The sequence below is a fragment of the Tenrec ecaudatus genome, chromosome 11 (genome assembly GCF_050624435.1).
Source record: "Tenrec ecaudatus isolate mTenEca1 chromosome 11, mTenEca1.hap1, whole genome shotgun sequence".
Lineage (NCBI taxonomy): Eukaryota > Metazoa > Chordata > Mammalia > Afrosoricida > Tenrecidae > Tenrec > Tenrec ecaudatus.
Genome location: NC_134540.1, coordinates 79,769,170 through 79,795,367, shown reverse-complemented (window position 1 = coordinate 79,795,367; position 26,198 = coordinate 79,769,170). Strand labels below are relative to the sequence as shown.

The following is a 26,198-nucleotide window of genomic DNA, read 5'->3' as shown; positions in this document are numbered from 1 at the left end:
CAACTGCATGTGCTAGAGAGTCAGGCTGCACCACAGGATGTTCGTGGCCATAATCTTCATAGGAGATAGCCAGGCTTTTCTGTGGGGCCACTGGGTGGATTTGAACCACCAACCTTTTAGTTGCCCACTGCCATCCGAATGATTCTGACTTGTAACCATCCTAAAGAGGATTTCCAAGACTGTCAATCTTCAGAGCAGCCAGCGGTGTCATTCTCCCTTGGAAAGACTAGTAGGGTTGAACTTCCAGCCTGTGGTTCACGGTTCAACACCTAAAATGGCTAGGTTACCTACCTCACATGTTCTTCTCCAAACCATCAGCTCGAGTCCAGTGACCCAGTAGGGCCCCATAGAGCCTCCTCTATGAGGTCCTGAGGCTATACATCCTTAGGGGAATAGACTCATCTTTCTCTTGCAGAGTTGCTGGTGGCTTCAAACTGATGACCCTGTGGCTCACAACCCAACTCATAACCCGTTACGCCACCATGTAACGGTTCTTCCCTCATGCTGTAGAGTCAATTGTGACTCACGGTGACCCTGTGGGACAGAGGGGAACCACTCCTGTCGCTTTGTGGGACTCCTACAAATCTTTACCGGAGTGAGAACCTCATCAGAGATGACTAAAAATTGAGCCAAGTCAAATGAGAGCTTGTGAAACGTTGCTCATCTACGTAGCAAGTCCGCTTACATCGTATACAACATATGAAACGTCCCACTTTTCAGTTAACTGAGCAGTACCATCTCAAAAATCACAGTTTTTAATGTCCTGAAGGCATTTCTTCACATTCGGCCTCCCCCATAGTCAACTTCCTCTCTGGATTAATTCTACCTTTTTTATAGAGAAATGGCCCCAGAGGGTGAAGATTGGGGGTGGGGTAGAAGACCCTCATTTTCTCCCTCTCCCCCTACCCTGTAGCTCTCTGCTCACAGGCACTGTTACACTCATCCTGGAAAAATGCAGCAGGCCAGGGATTCCGTCCACCATGGCTCAGACATGCATGCTCCTTCCTCTTCAGACCTCGTGAGGTGTTGCCTGGAGAGGCCAGGGATTGAGCTCACTGAGTGCTCATTCATGGTCTTGGGAAGCAAACCCTTCCCTGTATCTAGTTCCCTTGCTACCTGAACAGCTGGAGACTGGTTTTATCATCTGGGAGACCTAGGCGGTTTCTCCTGGGCAGGGGCAGGCTGCACTTCCTAGTGTCATCTCAAGGTCAAAGGAGAACACTTGTAGCACGTGCTCTCCGATGCATGAACTCAGATACTCTCCCTGGGGCTGAGGCGGTTCCCTCCTCTTCACTTTTATACATCATAAAGGGACGCGCATGGAAAATCTTTTTATAGAAGTGAGCATAAGGGTTCTATCTCTGCCTTTCTATTTTGGGGGCCTGGAGAAAGGCAAGCTTTAAGGCTCTGGCGCCCTCCCCAAACACAAGCCCAACTGCTCTCCAGGTGAAATGCGTTCTGCTGTCCACAGCGGAGACAGGTGTAGTCGGCACGGGTCACCCAGCACTGAGGCTCGGAAAAGACGCGGCACGCATTAAAACCACCCAGAACTGCCCCCGGTGAATACAAAGACCCGGACCCTCAAAAGGGATGGCTTTGTGAAGGTTGAGTTTTAAAGTATTCAGCTGCTGGCAAGAGCAGGCCCCTGGGTAAGGGCGATAATTCGCAGACTCACAGGTGGCCGGACAGTTCGTGCCTGCCGCCGCCGCCGTGTGCTAACCGGGCTGCCTTCTTCTTCTCTCTGATAGGCTGTTGACAAGCCAGGTGTGAAGATGACTGAGCGCTTCGACTGCCACCACTGCAGCGAAACCCTCTTTGGCAAGAAGTATATCTGGAAGGAGGAGAACTCCTACTGCGTGGACTGCTTCGAGACCCTCTACGCCAACAACTGCGAGGAGTGCAGGAAGCCCATCGGCTGTGATTGCAAGGTGCCTGGCGACGTCTCCCGGGGCCCCCTCTGCCGAACTGAGCTGGGCAGTGCGCTCACGTCACTCTGCTGGGCCTGTCCGTCTGCCCCAACTTCTGGGGACTGCTTTGCGTGGCTAGAGCCGATGCCCTTCTTCTCACCTGCCTCCTGAAAGGCTGTCTTCCAACCAAGCCCTGTATCCCCTATTCCGGGATGGGCTGAAACCCTTTCCGATGCCTTCCTGAGCCCCGTTTTACCTCCACGGGATTTGCTCTCCCCTCTCTCCGTCCTGGAGCACCCAGATAATGCCACCTCAAGGCAGTTACATTTAGTACCCCAAACACCTCTCTTATGTTCTTGTCATCCTTACCCCTCTACCTCTCCTACCTCCCAACCCGTACGGGCCAGGCTCTCTGGCTCCCATCTGTTCGCCTCCTCGTGGCAAACAAGTGATGGGGGCTGCCTGTAAGTGTTTGCTGAATGACTGTGTGTGAGTGAGGGAGTGGGAACCGGTGTCTAGGAAATGGATATATAAATACACTGAATTCCCTGGCATAGTATGGGCTCTTTTAGGGGGCCGTACAGATGTTTGGTTTGGGGGTGTCTTTGTCTGTCTTTAATTGGGAGAGGCACTTGCATGAGAAAGGAACACCTCGACTTGGCTGGCCCATTGGGGCTCCCCGGAAGCCTATAGTCATTTGTGCTAGTAATCGACTGTGTAACGCCTGGCTTATCCTTCTCAACACATTCTTCGTCAGACCTGGATGACGGATCTCTCACATCCTCACCTGCCGAAGAGCCACTTAAACACTGTCATGCTGGGAGCCACTCTGTTCATGGTAACATGTGGCCATTTGGGTATCTGTAAGGATTTCTAGCTTTATGGAAGCCAAGTCAGGTCCTGGTTTCTCCCACCCCCACCCCTGCCCCTCACCGCCATCCTTGCTTTATCCTCTGTCAGGATTTCTCCTCTCCTCTGTGGTTAGTAAGCATCAATCCGGGACAGCAGACAAAAGGGGCTCCTCTGGGCCTACAATGGCACAGTCCCAACAGCCAGTCCAGTGTCTGACGTTTCCTGTCACACAGTTCCTGGGAAAGGCAATATGTCTGAGGCTGCACCAGCCGGTGCTCTGTTGCTAGGTATTGTGTGACAACGGAGGGATGATTTCCATCTTGTGCAGAAAGCAGCCTTGCCCTGAGGGAGATACAGGATGTGCCCCACGGGCTACTTGAAACCGGGCTCCGCCCGCGTATCTTTTGGCCTCAGAACGGGAGCGGCGTGCCAAGTGTAAAAGAAATGAAACTCAACTGTGGGGTTGTGTAAACTTTCAAACGGTCCAGAGGCTTGGCTGTGTGGACTAAAAATTAGCTGATCTTGCGTCTCTAGGAGTTATCTTTCTTTTTCCAACTATGCCTGATCTGTCTCCTGCCCCTCGTGAGCACTCCCAGTCTTTTCTATTCTTTCTTTATCGGTTTCATAGGCTCAGACCCCAAACTGCCTGGTTCAAATCCAGCCTGTCTTTCCCCTGTGTGACCTTGGGCCAGTTACTTGGAGTCTCTGTGCCCACATTTGCATCTACAAGATGGAGTTAATAAAATGGTGCCTATTTCATATTATAGCGCATATAAACCACACTATAATTTAAGGCCCTCAGCACTCAACGTAACAACTGACACTGTTGCCAGCTCCCAGCTTCCTTTCCTTCGGGGAAGGAGCGCTTCCCCGGTCTTCCTGGAGAACATCCGCGCCACATGCCACTGCTCACAAGGCTCTCCCAGGACTTTCCACGGGAAAACACCAGTGAGAAATGTCTGTTTCCAGAGGAACTGATAAACACACGCACAGAGGCCCCGGTGGCCTCGTGGTTACGAGTTGGACTGTGACTAACTACTAGGTCAATGTTATAAAACCAGAGTCGACTCCATGGGAGAAAGACCAGGCTTTCTACTCCTGGATAGAGTTATAGGCTCGGAAACTCTCAGGCTCAGTTCTCCCCTGTTCTGGAAGGTTGCTATGAGTTAGCACTGACTCGATGGCAGTGAGGTGAGTGTAGCGCAGATGGTTAAGCATGTAGCTACTAACTGAAAGGTTGGTAGTTAGAATCCACCCACAGGCTCCTAAGAAGAAAAATCTAGCCATAATTCCCCAAATCAGTCACTGAAGATGCCAGAGAGGGCTGTCTTACTTTGACACCCAAGCACCTAAGGATGGCATGAATCTCATTGACTTGATGGCAGCTGCCTTCTTAAAGATCTGGGGGAGTGGGGAGCAGAGAGGAAATACTCAGGAAGGTGAGAGGTTCAAATTTTATTCTGACAAAGAGCCATCTTGCACTCTTGTTTAAAAGAAAGGCTTTGGATATTTCAGACAAGTCATTCTTGACCAGTGGCTGAAATAAAATAAAACAATCAACTAAAATAACATAGTTTTCCAATGTGATTTAGTGGGAAAGACCTTTTAAACATGCCCTCCTTTGGAAAATACGTGATGATTAAATAAACAAGAATTCCATTCCACCACCCCCCTCCCCACCACCCTTCCAAAAAAGGACCCAAATTATCCAGGCCGCTGCTGCCAAAAAGCCAGTTGTTAATCATGCTGAAACTCTTGCACCAGATTAACAAGTTAAGATACGTGGGGTTACACCATGCGATTTTTCTACACTTTAGAACAAAAAACGATGTTGAGTAGAAGTGTACACTTCCCTCTTTGGGGCTTGTGTATATTTGGGGTGCTTTCCTGGACCGCCGAGGATAATTATGCAGTTGACTTTGGAAAGAAAGCAATAACAGGAGACCATGTCCCTGTTATTTCAAGAAGTGGAGCGAGAAGCCCTGGCAGCCGGAGCCCTTGGTAGGGCAGCTAAACAGGCCGATCTGGTTGCCATTCTTATTTCTTAAAATAGCATGGTCACCGGGGCCCATCCTCAACTCTCTCCCTGAAGGATACGTGTGCTTGTTCAATTGTAAATTATTGACAAGCCTGGAGGAATGAGCGAAGTTTGAGGTCATCAACTAGCTAGCTTTCCAAGGAGAGGGGCAAGACTCTGGAGTTCACATGTGTTTGAACACTGTTTCTGGGAAGCCACTCCATTGTGCCATTTATTTCTATGAACTTACTCTGAGAAAACGCAGTGATCATTCATTTTGTGGCCAGTGGAATCCTGGAACGCAGGTTATACAAACACAGCTCAATGATCCTCTGACATTACACTCTTCTTCAACTTGTTCTTGGACGTTGAGTGATGCCCGCTAAATATATATGTATCTATACGTATATTTTTAGACTGCTCACAGATGCCTTATTGACTGGGTCACCCCAAATGATGGGCTTCAGAAACTCCAGAAGATAAAGATAGGTTGGCCATGAACCCCAGACATGGCTCTCAGTACTGTGCCTTTAGCAAATCAGTGACGTTAACAAACTCTGGGTGTGTCTAGGAGTCTTGGTGGCACAAAGGGTTAAGTGTTGGCTGCTAACCAAGCGGCTGGCAGTTTGAACCCACTGGGTGATCTTCAACAGAATGATGAGCTCTCTCTGCTTCTGTGATGATTTGTGGTCTCAGAAGTGCTGGCCGTACTTAGGAAGGAACTCAGTGTGTGTGTGTGTGTGTTGGTTGGGGGTCATGGGGGGGGAGACATGTGTTGAGAATGCCCTGAGTGGCACAAATGGTTCAGTGCTTCATTTATATTCAGAAGGTTGGTGGTTGGAACTCATGCGGAGGCACTTCAGAAGAAAGGCCTGGCGATCCATTTCCAGAAGCTTTGGAACCCTCTGGAGGATTTCTACTCTGGACGTGTGTGTCGCAATGCCAGCGACTCAGTGGCAGCTGGGTTTTTTGAGGAGGAGGATATGTGACAACTGGAGTCAGGGACATCTGACCTCCCCTAACTCTGTGAGAGAAAGAGAGCCGGATCAGATGCGTCTTCCCTCGCTGGCTTTTTCACCATGGCTGACACCATTCGCCCCGCCCATAGAACTCTGCTTCTCGGCTGCGGTCAACTGCGCTTTGCAGTGGCCACTCGGAACCCACAGACAACACTCAAAATGAAAGGCTTTAAAGGGGAAGTACCAAGTGACAATTTAGGATCAGGAATTGTGCAGAATACAGTTCTTTGGTAGAGAGCTCAGCTGTCCCCAGCAGAGGCAGGCTTCTCCCTTAGCCTCTCGGCTTCCCCTCTCTCCTGCTAAGGCAGATGTTACAAAGCTCTTTAGCGGTGCCAGTAAATGTCTGGAGACACTCCATTCTGCCAGGAGCCCTCGGCCCGCAAGCGCTCTCTCACTTGGTGTGCTGACAAGTCTAGCTCAATGGACAAGGGCCTAGACGCCCCCCTCCCTGCCCCCCACTACACCAGCAAGCCTCCTGTTCTCTGTCTGTAGCTGTGTCTCTCTGTGGGCTGGCAAGCCCACCATGCCATCTTTCACGGATGGGCTGTTTCTGAACTGGTTCTCCTTTGGCCGTGCTGCCCTGCCGGCCTGTGCAGCCTCTGGCTGGGAATCAGAGATTTGTGTGCGATGTAGATTCCTTCAGTGGGCAGTCCTGGGAGGAAGGGACATTAGCCTGACCTCCGTCCAATGGAGCCTTCCACAAAAGGTCCCTGGTTTCCTCCTAGGCCTTTGCTGATGGCAGTGAATGTTACAGCAATGACATGTGATTTATTGCTGCATCCTTTTTGCTAGCTTCCTAGCTAGCTAATCAGGAAACACCAAACTGATGATCAAATTGATATGCGTCCACCCAGCAAACGTACAAAGCTTACCAGTTGACACTTAGAACATTCTGGAGGACAGAACAAATTGTGGAAAAGCGGTCTTTGGGCAGAAAGCAACCAACACCAAGTTGCCCTCAAGTCTGCTCCAACTCCTAGCAACCCCGTAGGACAGGGTAGAACTGCCCCTGTCGGTTTCCAGGACATTAACTCTTTCCTGGAGTAGAAAGCCGTCTCTTTCTCCTGCAGAGCGAACCAGTACTCCACCTGGGCTCCTACAATGCAACCAGGGACTCTGAAAGAGGAGGCTAAGGTGTCTCACCAAAGGGTTGGAGGTTGGAGTCCTCCCAGAAGCACCTGAGAAAAAAACACTTGGGGGGGGGCTTGGGAGTGGGGTGGGGAGAAAGACTTGGTGACCTACTTCCGGAGCATCAGCCATTGCCCACCCTGTGTGGCCTGCATGATTTCGCCATGAAATTGGGGCGGTGCTTTCTGGTTACTCTTTCTGGATTGTTTCTGACAAACACCTGGAATACAGAGCAAGGCTGTTTGGGGGACACAGGCGCCGGATTGTCAGAACCCGCTCTTCCTGCGCGGAGGCAGGACACACGGTTGCGCCTCAGGTCCTTCCAGAGTAGGCACTGCCTTCTGGTCCCAGCCTCAGGGCGTTCTCCAGCCCAGTCCTTTCTCATTGGCTGGGCTGGTGTCTAACGTCTCCTGGGTGGATCATCGTTTTGGATTTTTCCACGCCAGATTTGCCCATGGAGTTTATAACGGTGCTGGACATACATATCCTTACCTAGAAACGGTCTTACAATGCCTTCACCCCCACAGCCACGCACACCGCTGTACTCTGTGGGGACTGAGCAATGGGGCTCCCCAGAAGGCCAGATGTGCTTTGTAAGAGGACCTCGCTCCGCTCAGGGGTGTGAAGGGATCACCGCACCAACAAGGATGCAGAATGTTCAGCCGAGGCCCGAGCCCGGCGACCTGGGTTTAGAGGGGGCTCCGCCTCTCGTGAGCAGTGTGACCTGGCAAATTAAGCCACCCCTGAGCCTTAGGGTCCCTGGTGGCATAGTGGTTACACGTTGGGCTGCTAACTACAAGGTCAGCCATTCCAAGCTACCAGTTACGCCTCAGGAGAAAGACAGGGCGCTCTCCTCCTGTGAAGAGATACCGTCTCAGAAACTCACAGGGGATACTTCTATCTCTGTGAGTTGGCATCGACTCTGGCAGTGCGTGTAGTTTGTTTGAGCCTTTGTTTCCTCATCTCTAAAAGGTGAAGAGGATGAAATAAGGTAATATACAGGGGTCACTCGGAACAGTACCTGTGATTTCCATCACCGTCCACCCTTCTGGACGTGTGGTCTTCTGTCAGAAGGACTTGAGAAGAAAGTGCATTGGGAGCATGGTAGCCCGACGGGCCCAGAGCCAGGAATCCCTTTCCAGAAGGCTGAGCAGGGGGGCCGGTTAAGGAGCGAAAACTTGTAGATTGGAGGAGCTGGGAGTTTGGGAAATCAAGCAGTCAACCAGTGACATCTTGCGTCCAGGGTGACCTTGTGCCTCAGGGTCACCTTCTGTCAGCTGAGGGTCCCTGAAGGCCACTTCCCTGATGCCCTGTTTGCTCTGCCAGATCAGGTCTTAATGGGGAGCGCATGGGGAGCCAGGCAACCAGCACTTCCCATAGTAGGAAGATTCTGAAGTGGAAAAGCCCGGAATCTGAAAGGAGTATTTGTGCCTAACCTTACCTGTCTGTGAACCCGCATCTGCGATTGATAACATTGCGGGGAGCATGGGATTGCCGTTGGTCATTTGACCCTGAGATGTGTCAAATGTTTCTTCTTTCCTGGTTTTTAAGTCTCTCTCCTGAGAAAGCTTTAGATCCAGGACCTAGCAACCCGGTGTGCACCAGAAGGAAACCCTGCCCTGCACCGGTCGTTCTTCCGCCTGAACGCATTGTCACAGCCCCCGTATCGGTCCTTCTTGTGATTTGACCCTCCATGGTGCCCTTCTCCAGGGACTGGTTCTCCTGACAGCGTGTCCAAAGTCTCACTAGCCTCGCCTCTAGGGAGCATTGGAGCGGTCCTTCTTCCAAGACAGATCCGATGGTTCTTTGAGGGGACCATCGTGTGTCCGGTACTCTTCCCCAGCGCCTGCTTCAGACGCCTGGGTCCGTCTGAGGTCTTCCTTATTCAGTGCCCAGGACACTCGTAGGAAATGTTGAAGATCTTGGAAGCCTGTCAGTGCCTCTGTCCTCGTGGGGCCTTGGGTCTTCTGTGCCTCAGTTGTACCCATGTATGCTGCCCGCCTGGGTTTCTCAACCAGCTGGACAAGGCTTCTTATCGGGGGCTGTTGAGTCTCTCTCTGCTCACAGCAGCCCGATGCCCAACAGAACCAAGCACAACCCAGCCCCACGGCCTCCTCACCGTCCTCCTGGGGGCTGAGCTCCCCATGACGGCTTCGTGTCACGCCGTCTAGTCCAGGGTCTTCCTCTCTTTTGCTGCCCCTCTACTTTACCAAGCCTAGCCCCGTACGAACGACCCAAACTGAAAATCTCCTGAAAGCTGTCCACAGCGGAGATCAGAAAAATCAACTGGCACCAGGTCTTGTGTGGGAAATATTTCGAGCACGTATGCTGGACGCCGGCAGGCGGGTTCAATTATAATCTAGCTTGTTGGCGTTTCGGTGGCATTTTCCAGGAGGGCTAACCAGCGTGGCGGACATCCTGCCCCGCACTGAATCCCACAGGAGAACACCGTGTCCGCCAAAAGCCTCCATGGGCTCTGCGGAGGAGGCCGAGCTGGCAGGCTTTCCTTACGGTCCGCTCGCCGTCAAATCCCCGCTCACTAGCTACTTCCTGTCGCCTGCTCTTAGGGAGGGATTCCAGGAAGAAACTGCTGGGATGAATTTACTAAGTGAGCTCAGACTTCCTTCTGACGCCAGTGCACACTCCCCTTCAAAGCCTCGACCAGGCTCCTGACTAGCGGGTGTGGGACGAGAAACGTCTTCAGGCCTGTGCTGGATGCCAGCCAGAAGGAGCCAGTCAGCCCATGCGCAGCAGCCGATGAGGAGTCCTGGGAGCCTGGGCTCCTGGAGCATCCACATAGCGGAAGTAGTTAGGTCACGGCCGGGTTGGGGGGGAGGGGGGGGTGAAGGAAATCACTAAAATGTTGAGTGATCTCAGGAGTAACTGAGTCAAAATGATGGGGGCTGCTGGGTGTGCTTAGAAAGGGCTAGCCGGCTGCTGTTTGGGTTAAGTATCAGCACATGGACACTAGCGCCAGTTGCCATAGGGACCCGTGTGTGTCAGTCACAGCAGCACGCTGCTCCCCAGGGTTTACTGTGGCTGGTTTTTAGAGCTAGGTCACCAGGCCTTTCTCCCGAGGGACAACTCAGTGGACTTGAATCTCCAGCCTTTTAGAATTCTTATTAAGTGTTCACCTCACCCAGGGACTTCACATGTTAATCATATCCATCCCCCTCCCAAAAAATCAAAAAACCTTCACACTCCCTGCCATCGCGTCCATGAGACAGGGAAGAATGCTCCACAGGGTTTCTGAGACTATCGATCTTTACAGGATGAGAAAGCCTTGCCTTTCTCCGGAGCAGCTCCCTGGTAGTTTCAAACTGCTGACCTTGTGGTTTGAAGCCCAATGAGTAACCCCTGTGAATGTGGACATTCTGTGTCTACAAGTCAGTCTTAAACTGGAGCTCTCGTGTTCTCAAGCCAGAAGTGTTGACTTGGGGTTGGGGGGTGGGTAATGGATTTCTGCAGTGCTTTGGATACGCGTGCGTCTTCCCCTCGGCCCTTCCCGTGTCAGGTCACCTGTGGCTGTCCAGTCGCACCAGCACCCTCCACGGCCTGGGCTTTATGTGGGGATTAACCACCCAGGACTGGGCAGTGGTGAAGTCCTGGGGGGTTACTTCTCAGGCGCTGGCCTAGGAGCCCCTCCCTGAGATTTCTTCTTTTTTTTGAGGAGGGGTGCAGGGAAGTCAGTCTCCGGCGACACATTCCTCCTCTTCTCTTTTCGGGGATAACAAGATGCCCCCTCTTCTTTTGGTTTGGCTCTTACTTTCCTGGCTAGCGGGTCAAAATAACCCAGCGTCGAAGGAGCAGCTCCCTGACATTTCTGACTCCTACACGCTCCATTGTGTTCTGGCGCGCTCATCTTACCCAGGCCCTGAGTCACCAACGCAAGAGCTTTTCCACAATAGCAGTCCTTTTTTCAGGTGTCCTGGGCTGCCCAGAAGGGGCCAGTCTAAGCTCCTGAAGAGGAGGGGGGTGGGGGGATCAGTTTTCACCTGCTACAGATTATTCATGCATGATGCTCCTTTGCAGAGCTGGAGCTTTGCAGTTCAGTGATGGGTTTTGCACACATAGACGTGAACTCAAACTTAGTTCAATTCCTCAACCCCATAAAGCTCAAGGTGATAGTTGATTTTTTTTTTCAAACGTCTAAAAACCTTTTAGATAGAAATATAATAGATCCATGAGTCCTCTGCCCCCGGGATGTGCACCCTGGAGTTTTAGAGGTTACACATAAGGGGAGAGACCTAGAATTCAATTAAGGTTCAGTACACGGACATTGCCTAGTTTAGAGAGCCCCACAGACCCTGGGGTTCAGGCAAGAACCAGCCCATTCAGTCGCGCTTTCAGAAAACCATGTGCCCGGCTTCTCTTTGGGCTCTATGAGCTAGCATCAACAGCACGTCTTTTCACCAGATTGATACCCAAACCCGCCTTCACAGGAGAATCGTGTGTGGCAGTCCCTCACAGCTGCTCCGTTCTCTTCTAAGTGCCCGCCATGAACATATGCATAGATGTTGAATTCCTTGAACAAAAACAAAATGTGCAAAAAGATGACCAAATTGAATGGCTGTAGTGGGTTCCAGGTCCTGGAAGACTAAAATCACAAGTATTTTCTCCAGGAAAGAGAACGGTTTGCGCTCTCCTGCATCAGGGTCTAGTCGGTGTTTCAGGACTTTCCAGTTGGGTTCAGAACAGATGTTCTCACCTCCCACAGCCAGGATGACTCCAGCTTCTACTTGGAGGATCAGTAGTAGCATGCCTTGAGAAGGCTGGTCTCCGCCCTATTGCCTGGGTGCTCAGGAAACTCCCCTCTGGACACTGGCCAGGAGACATGGTGATGGCCTAATTAACAAATGAATGGCTGTCTCTTTAACGAATGGATGATGGATTCGTGTTCTAGTTGAGAATATACACACACATAACACAATAGAAAAATATCCTTTCATATACATATATATGTATGTATGTATATACACACACACACACACATATATATATGCATTCCAAGACAAAACTGGGAACATAAATTGGTGGTGGTTTTTCAGTGATGTAACAGTGCTTTCCAATGCTGCTCCACCAGTCGAAAGGGGCGAGCAGGAAAGTCTTACCACTCCTCACTCAGGCAAGATCAAGAGCAATTGTCTGGCTGAGCTATCTGGGGCAGCTTACACAGAAATACTCCAAGTGGGTGGCATTAGCAAACAGTTATTTATACTGTCGCGGTGTAGGAGGTTCGAAGTCCAAATTCAGAGTGCCAGCTCTAGGGGAAAACTTTCTCACTCTGCCAGCTCGGGGTGAAGGTCCTTGTCTCCCTTCAGTGTCTGTGAGGCGGGGGGGGGGGGGGGGGGGAGCAGGGGGGGCGGGGTCCTTTGAAGAGCTCCCGGAGCAAAGGACACATTCCACTCCTGACTCATCTTTCTTGGTGGTAGCTCCTCCCTGCTTGCTTTTCTGGTTACCCATTGGGCTGCTAATCTCAAAGTCAGCAGTTCAAAACCTCCAACCATTCTCAGGAAGAAAGACCAGACTTTCTACTCACGTAAAAAGCTACAGTCTCAGAAACCCACAGGGGCAGTGCTACCCTGTCCTATTGGGTCTCTGAGAGTCAGAATTGACCCAGTAGCAGAGAGTTTGGTTTTTGGTTTGTTTTGTTTTGAAGATGGTATAGGATGTTTGGCGTTGGCCTGCTACTGCCAGTTCAGCAGTTCAAAACCACCAGCAGTTAAAAGGGAGAAAGATAGGGCTTTCTACTCCTGTGAAGTGTGACAGTGTCAGAAGTCCACAGGGACGGTTCTACTCTGTCCCGTAAGGTCCCTGTGAGGAATTGCCTCGATGGCAGTGATGGTTTTGAGTGAAGATAAAAGCTGTGACTTAAACAAGGGTGTGACAACTACCCAGTACTGAGAACCCTGTCTTAACCAGCTTGACACCGACCCTCGAGAGTCACAATTCAACCTGTGACAGCAGCATAGCGTGAGATACTGGGTTCTCTGCTGTGGGCTCATTTCTCTCATTCACCCAAAAAGTGTGAATTCTGTTTCTATCTCTTACCTCTGTTCCCTGGTTATGACTCCCACAGACCCCTCCTCTTGCTGGTCACCATCATTCTCGGCTGCAGCCTTCTGAACGTTCTCCTGCCACCCCGTCAGCCCCCACTTCCTTCCCCACTTCACGCCAGTCTGAGCCTTAGCGAGTCGAGTCTGATTCATAATGAGCCTACAGGACAGGATAGAATTGCTTCTGTGGGTTTCCGAGACCGTAACTCTTTACTGGAGTAGAAAGCCTCATCTTTCTCCCTCAGAATGGCTGGTGGTCTCGAACTGCTGACCTTATAGTTAAGCTCTTCTTAATGTTCATGTTGCCAGGCTCTAATTCTTAGAGGCAGTAAACATCCAAGGGATGTGCTTCAAGAGCCTTCCACACACCAGCACACCGTGTTACTCAAAGATATAGCGAGGGAAAAGCAACTTCACCTTGTTTATTTCAGTACTTTGGTCATGATCCTGAATGCCCATGAACCTCATCTAAAATAAACCAGATCCACTGCCATCAACTTGATCCGACTCACAGCAACCTTAGAGGGGAGGGCAGTGTGGGAACAGCCCCAAGAGTCCCAAGGTTGCAATTCCTATGGGAACAGACTGACACATCTTTCTCCCACGGAGCCACTGGTGGGTTCAAACCACCAACCTTGAGCACTTAGCCAGTGTGCCCCTCGGGGCTCTTCCATGAACCTCAGACACCTTCAGTTCTTTGTCTGTCCTGTGAAGCAGTACCAGAAACCTGATGCTCTGGATAAGACCCAAAAGGAGTCTAAAGTCTAGAGATCTGCCAAGTACTCTCTCTTTTATTGGCTTTCTTGTTGTAATATATACACACACATAGATAGATAGATAGATACACACAGATAAATATATATCACATTTGCCAACTCCGCACATTTCAGGTATGTCATTTAGTGACATCAACTGTGTTAATCGTGTACTGCAACCTTCCCCATAAGCATTGCCACATTTCCCAGCGCCATAAACAGAAACACAAAGGTGTCCTCAATAATAGCTCTCCCTTTCCCCTCCCCTTCCACCCCCACCCATGGACAATGAGTTCATTCCGACTCATAGTGAGCTACAGGACAGAGGAACCAGCCCGCAGAGTTGCTGAGGCTGTAAATCTTTATGGAAGCAGACTGCCTCATCTTTCTCCCATAGAGCCGGACTGGTGGGGTTGAACCGCTGGCCACCCCAGGCACCATGAAGAAACTTCAGTTTCCAAACATTCACCTATTCTCGTTAATCCATACAAGTGAGATTGCACATTATACTCCCTGGGTGGTGGACTGATTTCGCTCAGCGTGTTTCCTGGGCCTACCCGTGTGGTGATGCCTATCAGGAGGTCATATCTCCTGACGGGGGCGTGGTGTCCCTTTTCCTGTATACGCCGGCCACACTGTGTTTCTCCATTTGCCTGTCGAGGGACATTTCGGTTGCTTCCCCCGCTGGGCTGTGAGTCGTGCCCCGGGGAACCTTGGGTCACGTGAATGGCACTCACTCTGTTCTGCTTCGAGTTCTGCAGGATCTGTCGTATAAGGACCGGCACTGGCACGAGACCTGTTTCCACTGCTCCCAATGTAAGAACTCGCTGGTGGACAAGCCCTTTGCTGCCAAGGAAGACCAGCTGCTGTGTACGGAATGCTACTCCAACGAGTACTCGTCCAAGTGCCACGAATGCAGGAAGACCATCATGCCAGGTCAGAGCGCGCACCTTTCCCCAGCACCGCAGGGCCATCAGAGAGCCCGCCTCGCGGCGCCCAGCCTGTCCTCCCCTCCTGCCAACACGGTGCCTCTGCTGAAGTGCCCTCGTGTGCATGGGCTTTGTTCCCGACACACCTGGTGATTCCCCAGTCCTGTGTGTACCGTGCTTAAAGAAACACTGCTGGGTTGGGATGGATCACTGGATCTTTCTGCCGTGTGTGTGTGTGTGTGTGTGTGTGTGTGTGTGTGTCATCATAGCTAGTAACTGCTGGGGACTCCTCCTAAAAACACACTTCCCTCGCCAGCCTCCACCCTCGCACCAACTACGGTGTTGTCGTTAGGTGCCATTGGGTCAGTTATAACCCACAGTGACCCTACGCACAACAGAATGGAACGCTGCGTGGTCCTCCTCCATCCTTATAATTGTTCCCATGCCTGAGCCCATTGTTGAGCCAGGATTTCACTCCCCCTCCTTAAAACCTTCCTCTTTTTTGCTACCCTCCACTTGACCAAGCATGGTGTACTCTCCAGGCACTGGTCTCTCCTGTCAGTATGTCCGAAGTATGTAAGACCCAGTCTTGCCATCCTTGCCTCTAAGAAGCACGCTGGCCCTAACCTCTTTGCCCACAGCTCAGCTTGTCCTTTAGCAGGCCATGGCACTGCCAGTGTTCTTCTCCAGCCCCCGTTCCAGTGCGTCCACTCTTCCTCCCTCGGCGCCCAGCTTTCCCATGCAGATGAAGGTGGGACCACGATGACCGAGGTCTGGCCCACCTGAGTCCTCCTTGCTCTCAAGAGGTCCCTGTGCAGCAGACTGACCTCGTGCAACACATCTTTTGATCGCTTGACTCTCTGCGAGCATTGATTCTGGACCCAAACAAGATAAAAATCCTCACCAAATATGAGCCTGCTCGCTCGCTCGCGCTCTCTCTCTCTTTTATTTTTCCCCAGCTTTAGAACATTTTCTTCATTCTTGTATTAATCTTGATTAGCTCCCTATTTCCTCCCAACTTGCCCTGCCATATCCCAAAGGAACCATTAATCCAGTTACTGTCTCTATTGATTTACCTACCCTGGATTTCACATGGAGAAAAACATTAAAAAACTAACAAGAATAACAAAGTAAAACAGATAAAAACCTCAACTGAAAAGAAAACAGAAAACATTAAAAACAAGAATAAATTAAATGGATTAGAAGGGAGATCAAATGATAGGGTGCTAAATTTTAACTTATCTGCAACCCACTCTCCAGTGCATTCTGAATGTCAGCAAGGATCTTCACATCCCTGGTCCATGGTCAGAGGGGATTCGCCAGGGACTTCATCCATGTGTATTTCCCCCACACTTTTTTAAAAAACTGAAACAGCTTTAAAATGGGCCAAAGGGGACATAAAATGACAAGGTGTTGACCTAATTACATCTGCCATAATTGACTTGCCAATGCTCTTTGTCTGATAACAGGGCTCTTCATGTCCTTGAACTTTGACTGGGAGGGATTTGCTGAAGGCTTAATCCACGTGTGGACCCTGAAAATGGATTTGGGGCTTCTACTGTCATCCATAGCCATCTGCAACCCCCAAAAAACAACATTGAGTCGTTGTTGACTCATAGAGACCGTTTAGGACAGAGGAGAACTGCCCTTGTGGGTTTCCAAGATTGTAACTGTTTCTAAGAGTAACAATCCCTGTCTTTCTCCTTCACAGAAGCTGGTAGTTTTGCACTGCTGATTTTTGGGATCCCAACCTAACTTGTAACCACCATGCTCACTGTGGAAACCAGGTGTTCCAATTTAAGCTCTGATAACCATTCCCTCCTTTAGAATTGGATTAGATTATTTACAATCCTTGGCTCACACAGGCTGGTGTGCTTCCTTCACGTGGGCTTGGTTGATGCCACGCTTAAATGGTTACTTGTTTAAAGCAAGCCTTTAAGACCCTAGACACTATTCTTTCCCATAGCCACGCTCTGTCTAGTCTTAGCTTTCTCTTTTCTCCATTCCTCCTTACTGGATTTGTATTCATTCCTTCGCTTCAACAGATAGGCCTTATACCCTTCTAGGTATGTGCCAGGTACCGTGCTAGGAGCTGGGCATTCAAAATGTCGTGAGGATCCACAGCCCTGCCCCCTCATGGGGCCTGTGTTCCTACTAGATGGGTAGTGTGGACTGGGTCAGGTGTTAGGGTAGTGATTAAGTGACTGCGTGTTGAAGAGGGAGAAGGCAGCTGCTGCGCTTTGATGTGATGCTGGTGGTGGGCTGTTTCCGTGTTGTAGGAGAACTGAGTCTTTCATTTGAAAAAACTCAGGGGAAAATACACTGCATACACATTTTAAAAACTTCTTGTTAGAGCCACATAACTGAAACGACGGCAGGGGAGAGGAACCAGACCAAGATGAGACCAAGCAAACTTTTGATCCTGGATGCCTGAGAGAGGATGATCTAGGCCCTGATTGCAGCAAGTGTAAGATCAGCAATGCCTTTTACAGGCCCTAAGGACAGGTGGACAGACCGTAAAGTTGGCAGATTTTACAAATGAAATGGAAGATGGCTGATTAAAATTGAATTTCAGATAAGCAATGGCCGTGGGTGGTACCACCAGGAATGTCCTCGATTACCTGCTGAACGGTGGCGGCTCTGGCCCTCCTGGAGGTGCCGCAGAAGACGGAGAGGCCCCTGTAGCTCTACCTGGACACACGGGGTCCCCGTGACTCAGAATTGACTCAGCGTCAGATAGCAGTAACAGGCTGCCCATTCAGAATTGGCATATCTCCCTGTGGATAGCACAGAGCCATGGCTTTCTCTCCATTGTTGAGAGAAACTGTAAACAGACCACTGGAGTCCAATTAAGTAGGGGAAGCAAGCTGGGGCAGGGGGTGGACTCTGACTGGACAGAGACTTAAGGAGCTAGACCTTAAACTAAAGCCTGTGGGCTCTGCGGCCTCCTGTTTTGTGGTCCCTGGCAGGAACCAGGCTCAGATTAGCAGCAGGGCCAAGGTTCTAGGCAACCACCAGGCCAGAGGCCTTCTCACTATTGAGCAACGTAATACAGTTCAAATGGCTTGGGAGGGTGCCCTCCAAGGGCAGGTATGCATCCTGCAACCAGGCTAAGGTTTGGAATTGAGCACAGACATATAAAAAGGTCCAAACCCGTTGTGTTAAATGATATGAGCGCATTTGGTATAATATTTATGCTGTTTAAAGAACATTCCTTCTGTTAGAGCAGACAGACTAAGCTGGGATGCGCAATTGACTAAGTGACTTGGGCTAAATTTCCTTTGAAATTTTTTCTTAATTTACAGGTTATTGCAACATCTAAGATAGCTTCTGACTCCTTCCACATATATAGCTGGAGGCCGGGGCCAGAAGTACAGAGGAGGGAGGAGGGAGTTGGTAAGGAGCGCTAGGGAAGGTCCCATTTCAGCAGACTTGAGAGAGAACTGGAGTTCACACCAGCAGCTTCACGGGGTGAGGTGGGAGTGGGACGGGCAGAGGGTGGAGGATGGCCATCTGCCCCCATCGAGGTGACATCCTAGAAACCCTTATCTGTGGCACAGGCTCCCTTAGAGCCGGGGTGCACTCTAAACCTCCCAGGAAAAAATCAGAGTGGAACTATGCAGGGTCTCTAGTGGCTGGTTTTGGGGTGGAAATGCTCACCAGCCCTTTCTTCCGCGGATTGGAACCTCCAACCTTTGGGTTAGCAGCTGAGTGCATTGCTGTTTGCAGCACCCCGGGACTTGGCAGCCTGATCGCGGAAGCAGAAAGGAGCCCTTTGTGACAGAGGAAGTGGCTTGAGCACCAAAGGCAGGGTGGCTAGAGACAGCTTGGTTCGTGAAAACCACATCGAAAAAGCCCACGCCCACCAGCCAGTCCCGGTTCATAGCACTTGCTTGCTGTGGTTTGTTTCTACAAGTGGAGTCACCAGTTCCAGAGGGAAAGCTCTCCCGAGCATCGGAGCAGCGTGCACCCTGTGGGAGACTTGCCACTGGCCCCCAAGCCCCGCACAAGCCCGTTTCATCAGGAAGTTGGTGTGGAATCACAAACCATGAGCCACATGAGTCCCCTTGGCAGAGATTTTTCTCTTTCTTTCTTTTTTTAAAACATATATGCTACAGGCTTCTTAGCAGACTTCAGGAAGGACACACTCCATCATCCTGCCCTGCAGTTTGTACTTCCTCATTAGTTTATCGGATTAGGCAAAGGCACACCTTCCATCTTGCTGGAAACTTGGAAGGGACAGGTTCTGAGAGGAGGCGCTGTACTGCCACCTGCCGGAGGGATTTGACGGGCTGTGCAGCTCTAGCGGTCGGCAGAGGTTAGGTGTTCTCAGTGGTTAGGTGTTTGGCTACTGACCAGTGGATGGGAGTTCTGGCCCAGGAACCACTTGGCTGCTTTAAAGGTTAAAGCCTGGGCCAGAGAGAATTGACCCCACGGCACACAAATTTGCACAGCAATGGGAGACTCTAGGTCCCTGGGCAGTGCAGCCAGTGAAGCGCTTGTTAACCAACCCAAAATTTGTCAGTGTGAACCCATACAAAGCCCCCTGGGAAAACCGGCCTGGTGATCTGCTTCCCAGGAAGTCCCAGCCTTGAAGATCCTCTGCATACAGCGTCACCCTAAGTTGAAATCCTCTCGGTGGGTAACTAACCACAGGAACGTCCCAAGTGTCCCCCCCTTGTAGCAGGTCCCCAGCCCGGGGGGGGGGGGGGAGGGGGGAATCAGGGACTGCTCACTCACTCACGCACACCAACCAAGACTGCACGTCGTGCTTTGCGGGCTTCTGTGTGCACACTGAAGAGCAGAAATTAAAAGAGCCGCGGGCAAAGGCATGCCTGAGAGGCATCAGAAGGGGACCCTTGGAGACGGAAGACAGTTGTTCTCCCATCGACATCGGAAGCTGCCTGCCATTAACTGAAATGCGATTGCTTAACGTAATTTCCCTCGCTTCAGGACCCTTCACTCCCTAACTGGACTCCATAGATTCCCTTCCTGGGCTTTGACGCTCTCTGTGGTCCACCACTTTGAATTCCCTCGCAGGCGCCAACTCATGACACCACCTACATAGGTTTTTGGCTTATTTTCTAAAACCTCTGGGAGGTGATGCCTGTCTGCCTGCTCTTGGAGCCTTAGGAAGCTAAGAATGTGCTCCAGGACTAACATCTAATGAGATAAGTCCCCTCTCCACATATCTCCTAATTACTGCAGATGCTCTCTGGACCAACCGTGCCGTCGGTTAAAACCAGTTAAAGGCCCTGAGCCTTGCTGTTTGGACTTGGAGCTAAAGGCGAGATTCTAGACCGCGATGTTAAACTTTTTGTGGCATCCCGTCATGCCTCCTGGTTTCACATCAGGTAACAGATTTATACCTAACTCTCCCGTGGCGATGCATTGGGCTGTGATCCTCAGGGTCAGCAGTTTGAAGCCACCAACTGCTCCAAGGGGAAAAGGCATGGCTTTCTACTCCCTTAAAGAGTTCCAGTCTCCAAATTCACCAGGACAGTTCTGCCTTCCTTCAGGGTCCCTTTGAGGCTGTCTCGGCTTGGTGGCAGTGAGTTTGAAGATTTCCATCTGTGACTGGACAAGAGGTCCCTGAGCTTCACATTGTGCATCCCATTAAGATCTAGTGTGAACAACTCCAGACTTCTCCTTGTGTTTTGAAATGCTGAGAGACATGCACACATGGCCTTGGAACAGCAGGTTCCAACCACCTGGACCCAAGTGTACACCTCCCCCCCCCCCTGCCCCGTTACTCTTGCAATGTGGTTCTGTGTTAAAAGTATGCACTTGTCACACGTCTGCATGAACAGTGAGCAGTTCACCGTTCCAGTCAGAGCTTAGGCTCAGTTCCCAAACTCATTTTTCAGAATGCCCCCTTTTCAGGAAAAAAAAATTACTTGGTGGCCCTGTGACGATTGAAAACGTTTGTGGTGTAACCCACAATCCAGCATCAAGCGTCTGCATCTGCTTTTGCAGCTCCCCTGAATCGTGGAGCTTCCAGCAGGGGGCACTATTGCCCACTCTGGGAAACACTGAGCGGGATGAGAGGGCGAGTGCCCAGTTAGGAGAGGTAAACTGTCTGCGTGGAGATAATTAGAGCCACGGGGTTTTTTAAATGGATATTCTCACCCTTCAGCTCACCACTACCACAACCGTCTATGTTAATGAGGCCTGTTCATGTCAACCGTGTTGTTCCGAGGGCAGCTGTAAATAATACACGGGCTTTTAACCGTACAGGTCAGCCCCCTACCCCTGCATTGTTCAAGAATCAGGTGTGTGTGTGTGTGTGTGTGTTTCCATGGGCTGTCCATAACCTCCCTATTCAGTAAATAAATACGGAGCACATACTGCGTGTACATGTTATTGTAGGAGTCGGGTGTGGGGGGTGTATAGCCATGAACCGAGGGACACAAAAGTCCTTGCCGTCTACAAATCCAACCTTCTCTTGATTGAGAGGGGTGTCTTTGGGAGCTGAAGTGGCTTGCTATGGCCACCACGCTCTGAAAGTAGATTGACTGGACACCGAGACAGTCATTGTAACACTACCTCTCTTTTGTCCTTGACTCTGGCAACAGGGACCCGCAAGATGGAGTATAAGGGCAACAGCTGGCATGAGACCTGCTTCACCTGCCATCGCTGCCAACAGCCGATTGGAACCAAGAGTTTCATCCCGAAAGACAATGAGAATTTCTGTGTGCCCTGCTATGAGAAACAATATGCCATGCAGTGTGTTCAGTGCAAAAAGGTATTGTCTTCCTCCCTTGGGTCTTACGCATCTAACCCAACTCTCCGTCCTCCTTCTCCCCCAGAGGTAGACCTCAGGCCTTGAATGGCACAAGCACCAGGCCTGGCTTCCTTTGTGCCCTGAGCTGCTCATGTACCTCTCTCGGTGTGTTGAGCCTGGGTCACGGACCTCTCAGAGGTGAGAGCGCTAGTGGGCACAGAGAGAAAACTCCTTCAGCTTTACTTTCTGCTGAGCCTAGCCCCACATTTTATGGTATGTGACTTCATGAGAGAGGGAAGCGGAGCACACTGTCCCACACTGTCCTTGTGGTCCTGCTCCCCTTGCCAAAGTAAGAAAGCAACTGCTACCCTGGATGGGGGTGGAGGGGAGTATGTGATGACTGAGAGCAGACATTCTCTAGTACCTCTGTCACAGAGGGAAGAAACCAGGGTCTAGAGCCCTGTCATGGAAGCGTATGAATCAGGGGGTGATGGTGGAGCCCTTGGAGGTGTGTGGTTATGAGTTGGGCTGCGATCCAGTTTGAAACCACCAGCTGCTCCACGGGAGAAAGCCTGGGCTTTCTGCTCTCTTAAAGTGTCTCGGAATTCCAGTCTCCGAAACCCATAGGGGGTCGCTATGAGTCAGCATTGATTCAATGGCAGTGAGTTTGGTGATTTTAGGAGCCATGGTAGCATAGTGGTTAGGTATTGGGCTGCTAACCACAAGGTCAGCAGTTCTAAACTACCAACCATTCCACAGAAGAGGAGGCTTTCTACTCACGGAAAGTAGTCTCAGGAACCTACAAGGGTGGTTTGACTCTGTCCCATAGGGTCGCTGAGGGTCAGAATTGACTCCATGGCAGTGAGAACTGAGGAAGTTTAGAGAGCTGTTCTTTGGTGGCTTTTTAAAAATAAATCATTTTATTAGGGCTTCATACAACTCTTATCACAATCCATACATACATCAACTGTGTAAAGCACATTGTACATTCATTGCCCTCATCATTCTCAAAACATTTGCTCTCCACTTAAACCCCTGGCATCAGATCCTCATTTTTGCCCCTCCATCCCTGCTCTGCCCTCCCTCATGAACCCTTGATGATTTATAAATTATTATTTTGTCATATCTTTCCCTGTCCGATGTCTGCTTTCATCCACTTTTCTGTTGTCCGTCCCCCAGGGAGAAGGTCACATGTAGATCCTTGTAATCGGTTCCCCCTTTCCAACCCACCCTCCCTCTACCCTCCCAGTATCGCCACTCTCACCACTGGTCCTGAAGGGATCATCTGCCCTAGATTCCATGTGTTTCCAATTTCTACTTGGTACCACTGTACATCCTCTGGCCTAGCCAGATTTGTAAGGTAGAATTGGGATCATGAAGTTGGGGTAGGTGGGGGAGGAAGCATTAAAGAACTAGAGGAAAGTTGTATGTTTCATCGTTGCTACACTGCACCGTAACTGGCTCGTCTCCTCCCTGAGACCCTTCTGTAAGGGGATGTCCAGTTGCCTACAGATGGCCTTTGGGTCTCCAGTCTGCACTACCCCCCTCATTCACAGTGACATTATTTTTTGTTGATGATGATGCCTGATCCCTTTGACACCTCAAGATCGCACTGGCTGGTGTGCTTCTTCCATGTGGGCTTTGTTGTTTCTGAGCTAGATGGCCGCTTGTTTATCTTCAAGCCTTTAAGACCCCAGACACTGTATCTTGTGAGAGTCAGGCATCTTTGGTGGCTTTTAAAGGCAGCTCAGTGAGGATATTTGAGTTGGTGGCAATAACTGAGAAGGAACACATTTCCTCGGAGTGAGGTCGCTCTGACAGGAGAAGCTGGAAGCTGACAGTGTCCTCTCTTGCTCCTCCGTGCCAGCCCATCACCACCGGCGGTGTCACTTATCGGGAGCAGCCCTGGCACAAGGAGTGCTTCGTGTGTACTGCCTGCAAGAAGCAGCTGTCGGGGCAGCGCTTCACCTCTCGAGACGAGTTTGCCTACTGCCTGAGTTGCTTCTGCGATTTATACGCCAAGAAGTGTGCTGGCTGCACCAACCCCATCAGTGGTAAGTATTTAGCCCGACCCTCACTGGTCCCCACGTCAAAACCCAGGCCATCTGCCCGCCTTCGCATAGCAGTTTGGAGATAGCAGGGTCTGACATTTGTAGCATGGGCATTTGCTTGTAGAACGGAAACCGTTAGGCCAGTGAAGGTTCCAAACAGGTGAAACCACCTGAAGGACACTTCAGCAGGTCACTACTTCACCTCTTGTTTACATGGTCTCTTCCAAGCCTGTGACCTGACCTCTGTAGGGTTATGGTTTCTGCTCTGGGGTGGATTGGCATCAGGACTGCACCCAGAGAAGCACATGGGAAGCTGGTGTTTGGGGTGCTGTACTCCTCCAGGTGCTCCCCAGAATCCTAGTGAGGCTTTTCTACGGAAGGCCGTCGTCCTGTGGAGGCACAGGGCACGTTCTGGATACTGCTTTTACGTCCTTCCAAGTGAGAGGCCTTGACTTAGCTGGTGTCGAAGAGCAAGCGCTGGAATAGACTACACGCCGAAAACATTCCTGTAGAGAGCAGACGGCAGCTCTTTTAACTGCTACACAAATCGGGGCATGGGTAGGGAGAAAGAAGTCTGTTCTTGAATGGCACCAACTTCCCCTATGTGCCGTGTCCAAACTCAGTCCCATGCAGTTGATTGGTGTTCCTCCATATTTCATCATGGAAACTTTGAAACCGATCAAACCAGAATCCCTTTTGACTCCCAGCACCCTGATTCACAGGAGCCCCAGCGGTGCAGTAGTGAAGTGCGTGGCCGCTGACAGGTGGGCAGTGAACCCAGCAGTGGCTCTCTGGAGAAAGACCTGTCAGTCTATTCCTATAAAGATTACTCACAGCCATCGAGTCGATGCCGACTCATAGCGACCCTATACGACAGGGTAGAAAGGCCCCTGTGAGGTTCCGAGACTGTGACTGTACGGGAGTAGAAAGTCTCGACTTTCTCCCATGGTGCTGGCTGGTGGTTTTGAACTGCTGACCTTGCGCTTAGCAGCCCAGTCCCAAACCACTAAGCCACCAGGACTCCCCCTAAGATTTGAGCCTAGATGTGGAGGGTACCAGTCTCCACAATCGAATGGGTCCAAGAGGTGGTTGTGTAATTGAGGGGTAAAATTAAAGAGACATCAGACAAGATAAAGCAAGCAAGTGCTCCCCTCCAGAGCCTCCATGATGTCAGGAGTCAGATTCGTGCAGAGAGAAGGACCATATTTCAAGATGGCAGTGTAACTTTGGCTGGTCCTTGAGTTGACTTGACCTTAGGTGTCTTTGAGTCTCCTTCAGGGGAGCAATCCATTATCATTATCAGAAGGAAGTAGGCCCTACTTAGAGTGGGACAGACAATAAGAGCTGATTGCCTTAGATGACTAACAACCTTCAGGCAGATAACTTTTAAGCAGTTGACCTCCAAGTGTCTAGTCAAGTGACCTTGAGTTTGCAAACAGCATCTTAGATTTGGCACACATTAGGGAGGGGCATTCTGGAGAATCACTTTTCTGTTTCCCACCCTAGATAACTGTGTGGGCAGTTCCACTCTGCCATGTGCTCAGGTCGCTGTGGGTTACGGTCAATAATCCGATCAATTATGCCAACCATCCTGCCTGAGCCGGGTCGTCATTGTGCTCTCTGCTCTCCCCCCTGCTCTTCCCTCTGTCCCAGGAATCGGAGGCACCAAGTACATCTCCTTTGAAGAGCGGCAGTGGCATAACGACTGCTTTAACTGTAAGAAGTGCTCCCTTTCCCTGGTGGGCCGAGGCTTCCTCACGGAAAGGGGCGACATCCTGTGCCCCGACTGCGGGAAAGACATCTGAAGGCGAAGACAAAGAAGTCGCCGCTATACACACAGACACGTAGCTCTTTCTCTGGGCCGGCTGGGCCACATGGCGCCCTGGTTCCGTCAGCCACCTGAAGACTTTCCTCTGTGCTTCTCAGTGACAGTCATGTCTGCTTCAGCCCTCTAATCCCCTCTCCTACTTCAGTGCCTGGGACAGGAGAGCACTTGACACACACCCTTGATGGGAAGGTGGTCTTGAATTCTTGTCATGCCGCCGGGCAAGCCTAACAGTAAACTGCCTTGGAGAATGCTATTACTTTTAAATGTACCTTTCTTTCATTGCGCATTGAATTGTTCATTGCAATTACTGGGTGTCACTAAAAAGTTTTGCAAGCTATATATGGTGATGAAGAGTTGGTATTTACCGCTGTATAACTTCCTGTCGTTGTAAGCCTACAGCAAGATTATGTACCTGACAATAAAGTTGTTCAAGACAGAATTGTTGTACCAGGCAGCGTGTGGGACCGTGATGAAAGGAGGGGCTGAGTGTAAGTAACTTGATGGATCCATGAGGTTCACCTTGATGGATCGCCAAAGGTTCGGTGATCCGTTGTAGGAAGGGCACCTTCTGGTGGGTCTGTGTCAGTGTTAAATTGCATCACACCTTTTATGTCAAACAACAAAACAAAAAACCCAAGGGGGAAAATGGCCTTCCACCAGCAATGTTTCTCTCCTCGCTACCGTTCCTCTGTTTTCCTCTTCCAGAGACTCTTTTCTTCGGAATGTAATGCTCTGACCTTGATGTGGTAAGAGCCGCTCAACAACACGAACACATACAATGTTAATTAATAACCGTGAAGCCGGTTTTCAGGGCACCTTTCTCAACAGATTCATTCCCATGTTCGAGGGTCCCTACTGTAAAGAATTCTGGGGCGCGAAACAGAACCAAAGATCCAATCAGCAAAGTTAAGAAGCAGGCTTTATTGAGAGGC

At 50.5% G+C, this 26,198-nt stretch overlaps 1 protein-coding gene across 5 annotated transcripts in view; it reads left to right on the top strand.

The window, feature by feature from the left end:
- Positions 1 to 25,705, top strand: part of FHL2 (four and a half LIM domains 2) — a 77,453-nt gene extending 51,748 nt beyond the window's left edge. For all 5 annotated transcript variants that reach the window (XM_075563347.1, XM_075563346.1, XM_075563343.1 and 2 more), the window contains exons 2-6: positions 1,749 to 1,928; positions 14,496 to 14,670; positions 21,239 to 21,408; positions 23,255 to 23,441; positions 25,092 to 25,705. In XM_075563347.1, coding sequence (XP_075419462.1) covers positions 1,773 to 1,928; positions 14,496 to 14,670; positions 21,239 to 21,408; positions 23,255 to 23,441; positions 25,092 to 25,243 — 840 coding nt within the window. In that variant the 5' untranslated portion in view covers positions 1,749 to 1,772 and the 3' untranslated portion in view covers positions 25,244 to 25,705. The remainder of the gene's footprint in view (positions 1 to 1,748; positions 1,929 to 14,495; positions 14,671 to 21,238; positions 21,409 to 23,254; positions 23,442 to 25,091) is intronic.
- The last annotated feature ends 493 nt before the right edge of the window (positions 25,706 to 26,198 follow it).